This window comes from Leptodactylus fuscus, chromosome 8 (genome assembly GCF_031893055.1).
Source record: "Leptodactylus fuscus isolate aLepFus1 chromosome 8, aLepFus1.hap2, whole genome shotgun sequence".
NCBI lineage: Eukaryota > Metazoa > Chordata > Amphibia > Anura > Leptodactylidae > Leptodactylus > Leptodactylus fuscus.
The window spans coordinates 30,742,542-30,754,025 of record NC_134272.1 but is presented as its reverse complement, the minus strand read 5'-3'; the positions used below and the strand labels follow the sequence as shown (position 1 = coordinate 30,754,025).

Here is an 11,484-nt window from a genome sequence, read left to right as displayed (position 1 = left end):
AGTTACACAAAAATATATCAATTCACATGTAAATATCTTTTCTTGACAGTAATGTCATCAAATATGAAGGACCGTTAATGATTCAGAAATATCAGTTCTACATGCAATATTCTATATCATATCGTGGTCCCTCTGAATCATAGAAAGTCATTACAATCTTATTATGTAATGTAATGTGAAATATAAATTTAATAAACAGATAATTCCTGGAATAGATTTGGTGCTTATGTCCTTTCATGAGACAGTCCCTTTGGTCAAGTACTGTACATCATGTAGATCACACGTCAATGGACCATGGGATGAAAGATTCAGGATCATCTTTTGGAATCTAAAAAATAAACCAGTTTTGTTGACACTTGCATCCAGAAAAAATATACACTTGAGGAGCATTTTTATCTATAATTTAGGTTTTTTAAGGTTTTTTTTTTTTTTAGCAATGCATTAATATATAAGTAGTTACCCTCTAAAAGGTGGCGCTAGAGCACGTTCCTTTTTTCCACCAATGAAGTCTTATTTACATATTCCTTACCCAGAATTCATAGCAGGATATACAAGATCTAATAAGTCCTTATAATGTTGCCCCCTACTGAGACACATTATCCCTTCTATCCCAAACTTAAAAATGGAAATGTATTAGTAAATCATGAGTAGTAACCAAACTTTACTAACCAGACTTTACAACGGTAACGTTTGGTTACAGCCTCCTGCCCTTTCCCTGATGGCTGGCCATAAGGGATATTAGGTTTAACATTCTCCATTCTTTGTTTTCAGAGGTGTATACAGAAATAAAGGGGAGGGGGGGGGGGGAGGGAATTGATCCCCGTCTGTTTCCTCTCCTGATGTCCAAACCCCAAGCTTTATTCAAAATGTCTGGTGCAGCGGTAACCCCTTCCTGATCTTTACCACTATTTCTTGCTGCAGTAGGAACATATATGATGGAGCTGATCATATAGCAGGAGAACGGCAGTAGGGCAGGAGGACTACAACCAAGTAACCTGCCCCCCTGTACGTTCTTAAGGGAGATGAGCCACCACCAGAAGTGTTGATAATGACAGTATATCCATCTGCTGTCTATGTTGTACATACACTGTAAGTACATAGAACTGCTGCAATTATCCTTTCACCAGAATCAAAGATATCATCCATGCAGATAGATAGGTTAGGATCTCCTGCATCAAACTTTTTCCCCTTGTGAATCGCTGTCTCCATTGATGACATATCACTATTTTTGGTAGTGTGCAATTGGGATATTTGAAGTAGCAAAGACATTGGCACATATCTCTTTGGAGCAATGGCAATACCTTCATTACTCCAAATAACTCATTTATATATTGCTAAAACTGATATAGCGGCAACAGAGGCGCTGATTCACAAGGAGAACTGTTTCATTTAAGTGACCCTAACCAATCAATCCATAAGGTTGGGTTGATATGCTGTGTTCTGATAGCAGATTCCTTTTAAGATTGAGGCCCCACCTTGCGGAAATGTGGCTTTTTTGTTGCAGATTTTGCTCCATTTTTTTGAGCCAAAGCCTAGAATGGTTACAGAGGGAAAGTGAAATATATAGGAAGCTCTTATACTTCTACTTTCTGCTCAATGCATTCCTGTCTTTGGTACAAAAAAAAAACGCAGAAAAATCTGCAAAAAAAAAAAAGCAAGGTGGGGTCTCAGGCCAAGGTCCCACACTGCAGAAAAGCTGCTTTCTATGTTGCAGATTTAGCTGTGCTATTTTGAGCCAAAGACAGGAGTGCATTGCACAGAAGGGAAAGTATATTAAATTAAATATATTTAAAAAAAACGCAGCAAAATCTGCAGCATAAAAAGCTGTGTTTCTTCCCGAGACAGGAGACAGAAACCCGGCAGTCAGTGCCCGCCTGTGAACGTCTTATGCCTCTCCATGGCAAAACCGTTTTTTTTTTAACCGGACACAAAGTCCTGCATGTCCGACTTTGTGTCCGGTTAAAAAAAACGGTTTCGCCACAGAGAGGCAGAAGACGCTCACGGGCAGACACTTTGCAAACCCATTAAAGTGAATGGGTTTGAAAACTGACTGCCGTTTTCCGTCTCCTGTCAAGTTTCTCGGGCAGAAGACGGAAACCTGCAAAGCGGAGACCGGGCGCAGGTGTAAACCCGCCCTTAGCCTTTTGCAGATTTTGTATATATTCTTAACATATTGTGCATATTTATATTGCTTTTCATAATGACATATTATAGCAGCTTCATTAGTAATAGAAAAAATATAAAGTAAAAATAAGTGATAGTGTACTCACCATCTCAGTGAATTTGTCTCCACATGCCATACGTATCTTCTCTGGAGTTGCAGGACTGTTTAGTATAAAAATATTTGACAAACCCCTTTCCTTTCGAGCAGCGCACACAGCGTCTTTTACAGCAAAATATACAACTGATCCCAAAAAGAGGGCTGCCTCACCTATACCCTAGGGAAACAGATACATGGAAAATATTCATAAAACAAGTGCAAATCAAGATCAGATATATGTTTTTCTGTACTTGCAAAAAATTTTAACATGTATATTAGTAGGGATATTAAAATTATGTTTTCTAGAATACTCTGATGTCTTATACAAGATTCTATCTATCTATCTATCTATCTATCTATCTATCTATCTATCTATCTATCTAACACAGATAAGTCATAGACCTTGTTTTAAGGAGTTGCCATCTCTTTGCTCTTTATATAGAATATATAGGATGGATATTTATATTGATTTATTGCCTTCTCTTACCTTGGATGAATAAATGGCATAAGGGTTTTGTGAAGAAGGAAGCAGCGATACATTGAATTCCTTTGGAATGTCATAAACAGATGGGATCTTGTATTCTCCTGGCCCCTTTGTTAGTAGTTCACCCTTTGGAGAGTATTTTAGTTCCTCTGTTGTATAAAGCCCAATTCCTTGGACAAAAGCACCTTCAATCTGAGAACAAATAGAGATAGAAACAGCTTTGATGGGGTTGAGCAGCTCTAAATAACTAGCACTATGACCTTTGGGGACTTTTCCTTAGGATAGATCATCAGTATCAGATTGGTGGAGGTCCAACACCAAGTACTCTTACCAATCAACTAATGCCATGATCTCTTCACTGTATAGCGGTACAGCATAGCGGATGATGAGTCCCATTCACTTGAGTGGAACTGAGCAGTACAAGGTACAAAGCTACTTATGTCTATGTCTACATGTTCACATTGTCACAAAATAATCAAAACTAAAGAAACCAAAAGAATAGTTATAAGGTGTAAATCTTGGAAAGTGTTACAGTACAGGGAAAGTAAGGATAGGAAGAAAGTAAGGAACCTGAAGAATGTACTAGTCCTACCTACAGAACACCTCCACATATTCAGTCTAGTGGAGCATATCATAACATGTACAGGATGCCACAGAAAAATAATGCTGTATGAAATTCAGGGTATATGGAGGTAAAGTAGAAGGTTCATGCATCAGTATGTCAGATCTATCACAGCTCTATACTCAACAGTTGGAACATGCCATGTGTATGAGCCCTTATACTTAGCAGGGGAACAAATGGTTTAATACAATATTCAGTACCTGCCCCACGTCCACAGCTGGATTAATGCTGCAACCGGTATCCATGATGATGTCTGCTCTGATGTTCTGTCCAGACAGGAAAAAAATACAGACATTTTCATTAGTAGAGAAATTTTCAAAATGCCTGAAGATAAAGTAAAATGAGCTATACTACTAACAGAAGTGAAGCTTAAAGGGGTACCCCCGGCTGGACATTTATGGCTACATTCACAGGATCTCTCCCCTCTGGGACCTGGATCTATTTTGAGAACATTGTTCACCTGAACCCTACCTGGTGGCTTCAGTGCAGGAGAGATAGCCATGTAGGTGTGGATCACCCCTCTTATACTCTGGGCTGTGGTGTCTGAATCAGGGGAAGTTAGCGTCAAAATAAAATGATATTAAATTCTATTATACAATTATTGATATTGCATAGTTTGTTGGATACTTGTTTTCATAAGAATTCCAACAATGGCTTTTTTTGTGAATTAGAGGAGCTTTACTGCTCCTATCTGACCATGGCTGTCAGCTATTTATCAAGGAATCGGAGCAGGAGTCAGGCTATGGAAAAATATAGATGTAATCGGTGGCTTAGTCTATTGGCTCCACAGCCCTACTTGTGTGGTGGTGCTTATACCGGGCATTTATGGCATATCTGGTGGATATAACCATACATACCCAGATGGGAATACCCCTTTAAATAGAAGTAACGCATCTGCCATTGAGAAATGTTGTAAAACCTTACTTTATAATCTCCTGTTAGACAGTCCACTTCCACCTCTGCACAGGCTGCCCCATAAACACAGTACTGGAATGGATGGCCTGATCCTTTCTCCCAGTCCATATAAGTTTCGTAGCCTCTGAGCATGGCAAGCATAACACATCACACAACCTAACTAAATTGTTCAGACAATAATGTGTTGGTTTTTTTTATTTTACTAAAGAAATGTGCAATTGCTAGGTAAAGTGTAACTAAACGTTTGATTTTCTGGCAGTTTTTGTGTATTACACTTTATTAACAGATTTTGACTCCTTTCTGTGAAATCCTGAATTTTTTCACTCTTTCCTTTGTTTCTGTGTTGAAAGCTGTTTCTGCCTCTCACTGACTGTTGCCGTATATGGAGTAGAGGGCTGTGTAATATGTAAAGAGATTGAGGGGAGGGGAGGGTCACGTCAAACAGTTACAGTATATCTCGAGCGTTATAAAATGTACAAATTTACTTGACATCATATGAACGAGAAGATTCTTATATTGTAGTGCTATCTATATTATTTACGGTGATATCACTGGTTGAGAAGACAGTCAGTATTAGGATATTTATATACAGCTGTATGATATATATGATATAAAAATCGAAAGCCGGACTGTTTTCAACCAGTGATAGCTCTAGAAATAATTTAGATAGCACTACAACCTTAGTGTCATATGAAAGAAGACAAGCTCCTCTTTCATATGACACCAAGAAAGTTTATATGTTTTATGATGTCTGATATATATCTGAAGTGACCCTCCACAATCCTCATTTTCTCTATATGTTCCACAGCCCTGTACTCTATATATAGTAACATTCAATGAGAGGCAGAAACAGCTAATACCGAAACAAGGGAAAGAGGGGAAAAAATTGCAGGATTTCACAGAAAGGATCCAAAATTTGTTATTACAAAATCTAATTATGACACAAATATTGTCAGAAAGTCTAAAGTTGTCCGAAAGTTTAGTTACACTTTAATATGGCTGATACAGGACCTGTTTTGCAGATAAAACCTCTAACCTCTTCTATTTCTATATTAAATCAGGATATTTTGCATCAGATTCAACCCTGCACAGACAGCAAGAACAGTCAGGACAATGTGTCCTACCTGAAAAATCCAGTGGCTGATAGGCTTATTCTTTCATAGAAAGCTTCTTGTACCTGGAAAAAGGAAATCATTACTAAGAACATAAGTTACAGCTGAAAGTAAATGTACAGCGCTATAACTGTAGGCAGCGATATGGGATTGATTATAGGAGGAGAGGTGGACAGGTGCGCTCTTTTCACAGATATATCCTGGTCACAAAGGTAGTCGGTACGAGCTTTCCTTATTAGATACACTACGCGTTTCGGAGCTGAACGCTCCTTTATCAAGTGTAATGATTTCTCTTCTCTGGCCCTGTCATCATGTCGCCATAACAGATACACATTTCAACAAGATGTGGCCCTTTTGGATGAATGGCCTATCATACAGTTATAACCTTTTGATGGCATAATCCCAATTTTATATTCCACCCTTCATAGTGTGACCCCTACTATTGAAAACAGTTGCTTTCTTTATTTTCTCTGTTTTCTTATTCTCCTATTATTTTAATTGTGTTTCTAAATGGTTTGTTTACTTACATTTTATTGTACAGGTTTGTTTAATCTGTATTATCCGTAATCCATATACTTAATCTTAATTGATTCTATTGAAACATCTGTTGGTATGCATTCCAGGATGCGGGGACTGGCTTTACACTGTTCTTATGACTTGTACACCAATTTTTTACTTGTACTTGTAATACATGATGTTAATGATGTATGTAATAATGAATACTTCTTGAAACTAAATCCGTCAATGTTAGTAGTGGTGGCAGCGTGCATCTGGGTGCATGGGCTGAGTGTGATTTATGCTCGATTTGCAGCCTGAATGATGGGTGATTGCAAGATTGAAGGAATAGAGTGAATTAACCCCTGAGAGCTGCACCCATGTCACGTGCTAGGAGGGTCCATACGTAATAATTTTAATGCCTTAGACAGTATTTGTTTATCTGTCCCAATGTGTCTATGGCCCATGGTCCACCTCCAGGAAACAGGAAATGTTAGACTTAAAGGGGTATTCCCATGTACATAATCATATCTATATTTGTAGATAATTAAAAGTTAAACATATTTGCAAATATAAGTAATTAAATATTCTGCAGTTTTAAAGATTTTCTCGAACTTTCTTAGTTGTGACAGTCTGGTTACGACCACTAATGCAGAAACTTTCTATGGTTTGGGACTTGTCAGGAACCCAGCTATAATTTTCTTATTGTCGCCGGGTTATCAGACAGGGGCACTACATGTATAAGAAGATATCCCGGCCACAATAAGGAAATCATGGCTGATTTTCTGACCTTAGAAAGTTTCTGCATTAGTGGTCGTATCCATGGCAACCGATCAAGATAACAGACTGTCACCACTACGAAAGTTAGTGAAAATCTTGAAAACTTTGCAGAATTTTTAATTACTTATATTTGCAAAAATGTTTAACTTTTAATTATCTACAAATTTAAAAATAATTATGTAGATGGGAATACCCCTTTAATGGCAAGAGGTATAATTGCAACATTTTTGAAATTTTTTGAAAATATAGATAATAATATGGACAACTACAAACAAACTTAACCTAAAATGTGATTGAAACAATAGGTCATTTTGAATCTCATATTACTCAGGGAATAAGCCTAGAGAGACAAGTCCCAAAGCCAAGACTATACATAATCTAAGTCTAAAATGTCTAAGAAACACCTTCTTAAGCAGTCAGTAAAAAGTGCAACCCACCCAATTATCTGTGACTATGAGAAGGACTTCGGTCTTCATTTTAAAGTCAACAGCATACCAAAGTTATATGAACCTACCCAGCTCTCCCAAGTGCCTTCAGGGTTTTTGCTTACAATAGGCTCAAGTCGTTTCCGAAGTTTCTCACAGGCATTCTGCACAAAAAAGTCAATAAAATAATTTTAAAATTTTTGTACACATAGGGGCAGGGTGACACTTCACCTATTGGTACAACTGTGGGTCATAATGTAGATAAAGACACTTACTGTAATTTAATGTAACTTGAGAAAAAAACATACCTTCACTGCCATCCCATTTACATCTGCTCCAACTGTGGCGGCTGTGGCAATGGTATTGGGCACAGAGCCAGTGTTTGTTTCACAAATGTGGATGTAGGACATGGGTATACCCAACTCTCGGCTAGCAATCTGTAGGTTAAATGTAAAGAACATGAGGTTCCTGCACCTGTTATTTAACAGTCAGCCTTCCTGGTATTCACCCCTGTACAGGGGTATTGACAGCTCTATGGGGAGACTGCCAGGTCAATTCCTAGTGAGGTGGTCCCAGTATAAGAGAAGCCAGCGTGAAGCACCAGGGCTTAGGCAGTAGAATGGTCTGGATCAGTCGGTGGTTTGAGTAGATGAAATAGGTTCAGGAGACAGAATTAAGCCAAGGTTAGGCACGAGTAGCAGGAAGCAGAGCTGGTGGGTACAAACCATAAAAGAGACAGGTACCAGTGGCAGTGCAGAGGGTTATGCCAGCTATCTTTTAAGTATATAATACTGCTGACTTCCATACACAATACATTGTATTGTAACAGCAAGTTTTAAAATGCCAACCATAAATACCTGAATAATTTTGGTATGAATGCCTTGTCCCATTTCAGTGCCTCCATGTGACACAAGGACTGATCCATCACGATAAATGTGAATCAGTGCAGCAGCCTAAAACATGAAAAATAGTAACCACATAAAGTGACTACATAAAAAAAACGGTCAACTAATCTTCAGTTCAACTACTTGAAGTCAGGGTTTAGTTAAAGTGAATCTATCACCTCCTTCAAGCAGATTCAACTGCCAACATTGCATTACAGAGCACATTACAATAAAAAAAACAACATACGGTACTCTTATGTATGGCATTTTTGTAGATTTGGAGAAAAACAATGTTGAAGTGATATGCAAATGAGGCAGTTGGTGCACTGGGGGCGGACCTTTGGAAGAACTGCTCTTGTCGGTGAAGAAAGACGCGTGATGTCCCAGTGCACAAGGTGCTGCAGGCAGGAGATCTTAGGAATCTGAGCCGCAAGAGTAGTCCCGCCCACAGTGCACCCAGTTCCTAATTTGCATAAAATTTTAAAGTTGCAGTGAGATTTGAATTTTTATTGCTGGGTTAGAATGTAAATAAAAGTATATAAATTTGGTACCCCCAGAATTGTACCGAGACATAGAATACAGGTGATAAGTCATTTAGGCTGCACAGTGAATGCTGTGAAAACGAAGTCTGTAAAAATAAATCACACAAATGTACTTTTTCTCCAGTTCCACCCCATTCTGAAAAATAAAAAAGTTATGGTGAAAAAAACAAAAATGCCTCCGGCGGTAAGAGGTTAATGTCCAGCCATATGTAAGGACAGCTAAATACTATGCTATACTAGTTATATAATATATTGGTATGAATAATTAACAGAAATTAGTAACTGAGTGAATGATTACCTGATTCTGAAAAGCCACAATAAAGGTGACAGGAAATTTCAAGGGGATGAGTGCTATGCCCCTTTTCTTCCAGCGGTTCTCTCTATTAAACCGTTTTACTTCTTCCATCCTGGCATGGTACGCGGAGCTCTTCATACAATCCTCCCAGCATCTCTGCAGATTGGTTGTATCAAACTCTTGCTTGTAAGGAGCCATCATAATGTTTCTGTACATGTTGATCTCTCTAACCTAAAGCAAATAGTAACATACGTATACGAATAATAAGACAAATATAACATTACCCCTATATAAAAGAATACTATTTACATCCGAATATGGGTAACCTTATCTAGCAACAAATGGTCTCTTTAAGGCTGAGTTCACATAGGGTTTTTGGACTGAATTTTGACATGAGAATCCGCCTGAGAATCTGGTCCAAAAAAAGGCCTACCTCGGCTAGCGCGACTGTCGCGGCATTCCAACAGTTGCGCCATCCGCTCCGGATTAGGCCCAAATGAATGGGCCTAGTCGGGAGAGAGTGTTGCGCTGCGGACTCTGCGGCGGATTCTGCCGTGGAATCCGCAGCAAGAAAGGGCAATGGCTCCCATTGAAGTCAATGGGAGGCGTTTTTTCGAGCTGGATTCTGAGACGGATTCCACGTCAAAAACTGGACCAAAAAACCCTGTGTAAATTCACCCTAAGGTGTAATCAAGCCATATAAATTGCAATTCATGGAGTGGTTAGTGACTTGTCATTATCTATAGGCTGCCCATACACATTAGATATCTGTTGGCCAAACACTCAGCTATTCCTGTAACCTTCTCTATGTACATGCACTAGGACAAGTGTGCATGTATTCTCAATACTGAGAGAGGTTTAAAGATAACCATATACATTAATGTAACCAGGCCCAATGTTTTTGATGGGATCAGACAAGCGTGTAAAGTGTATGGCAGTTTCCCAACTTCTCCATGACAGCAGAAAGAGAAAGGAGGACCCGTCTGTTGGGTTATGAAACCTTTTGTTCTCAAGTGAGATAGCAGCAGATACAGGTATTTGGCAGCAACTTATTCTCTTATGCCAATTTAGAAATAATGCATGCTCAACTGAGCTAAGTGCACATATGTATGGGGATGGGTTTAGGTGGGAGAGGTCTAATCCTGATGAAACTACATTTATCTAATCAGTAGTCCAGTTTAAGAGTTTGTATGCTTTTATGGTTATTACTATAGCAATATACAGTAAAAGAAGCTCAGACAAATGAATCACCTATATCTGCCAAAAAAAGAGGTTTCCCTGTGTAGAGGCTGCATACGGATACCGGCGATTTGCTTTAAAACCCATTCAAATTAAAGGGTTTTACAACTAATCGCCGGGAAGCCATCCTCTATGCTGTTTTCCTGGGAAATAGGACACAGACCAAGTGGGCGGAAATGGGCACAAGGGTGAGCGCCCCCTTATTGCACTTGTATTTGTTCTATGTATGCCATTTCCAGAGGTACAGAACCATGACCATTAATGGTGCTGTAAAAATAAATAATAATAGGAAGAAGAAACTAAAAAAAACCCTCAGTGCATCTCAGTATAACATGTGAATGGGCTTGTCCATAATCCCGCTCGTGCATGATGGCTGAATCTTCTGGACTCTCGCCAATGTCTCAGTGACATTACAATTTTACTACAACCGCTTTCCTGTCTCATAGCTACAATGGAAACTGAAGAGGCAGAATTGTCCATAACATTTTCTGCACAAAGCAAAATGCCCCACCATACATAACATTACCGACTTTCCCTTTCTAATAGTACCTTTCATTTAGACCACACGGTCTCCCGGGACACAAGGGAAGAGTGCTTATTGATTTTACTTTACAATGTCCAACCTTAAAGTGTACTTTTCATGACAAATATGGAAACTAATGAGATAAAGTTACGGTTTACACAACATGAAGCAGGACGATATGGAGGAATGGGTCAGATATAACAATATGGGCAGAGCATTAATGACATATTTGCTAGAGTCACTGCCGTATAGACATTCGATACGTGTAGTTTGGCTGACAGCTATTAAACCCCACTTCCATTACACTATCGACTTGACCAAAGGTACATGTATTTTTAATGGAGCAGGAAGATAAGTGGACGTCAGACGTTGCTAATGCTGCATATCATTGAGTAAAACAAACCACTGGACAGATTAATAACTAACCTCTTGAATCCTTACTTCAGATACCGAGCTCTAGAGAAATTAACTATGAAACTGGCGATATTGTCCCGCAAAAAAATTACATATATGGCCAGTTTAACTTTTATGTGAAACAAAAGGTTTCCTTGAAGGAATTAGTGGCGAAACGATCGTGGTTGCAGGGGGTGCGACCAGGACCGGAGTTGTACGGGGTCCGCGGCCAGCTGGAAATGGCCGAGGCCCCAGACCACAGAGATCGGGGAAAGCCTTTTTTCCCAACCGCTATACATATTGTTAATGGAAAGGGGCCTGACTGGGCCATTGAATGCAAACCCAGGGGAGATGTATAAAAATAAAAAAAATACTTTATACTCACCTGTCCTAGGCTGTGCATCCACTTCGGGGCTAATCCCAGTGGGCTACAGGACCTTTGATGACGTCATGACGTCATCAAAGGTCCTTAAGCCCACTAGAATATGATCAGACTCTTGTGTGGGCAGAGCTAT

General features: G+C 39.1%; 1 protein-coding gene across 1 annotated transcript in view; it reads right to left on the bottom strand.

The window, feature by feature from the left end:
* Positions 1 to 203: 203 nt before the first annotated feature.
* Positions 204 to 11,484, bottom strand: part of LOC142216500 (aldehyde oxidase-like) — a 115,067-nt gene continuing 103,786 nt past the window's right edge. The window contains exons 26-35 of the mRNA XM_075284373.1: positions 8,818 to 9,045; positions 7,951 to 8,046; positions 7,402 to 7,530; positions 7,183 to 7,257; positions 5,406 to 5,458; positions 4,291 to 4,405; positions 3,567 to 3,632; positions 2,748 to 2,936; positions 2,271 to 2,438; positions 204 to 328 (exon numbers count right to left, since the gene is read on the bottom strand). Coding sequence (XP_075140474.1) covers positions 278 to 328; positions 2,271 to 2,438; positions 2,748 to 2,936; positions 3,567 to 3,632; positions 4,291 to 4,405; positions 5,406 to 5,458; positions 7,183 to 7,257; positions 7,402 to 7,530; positions 7,951 to 8,046; positions 8,818 to 9,045 — 1,170 coding nt within the window. The 3' untranslated portion in view covers positions 204 to 277. The remainder of the gene's footprint in view (positions 329 to 2,270; positions 2,439 to 2,747; positions 2,937 to 3,566; positions 3,633 to 4,290; positions 4,406 to 5,405; positions 5,459 to 7,182; positions 7,258 to 7,401; positions 7,531 to 7,950; positions 8,047 to 8,817; positions 9,046 to 11,484) is intronic.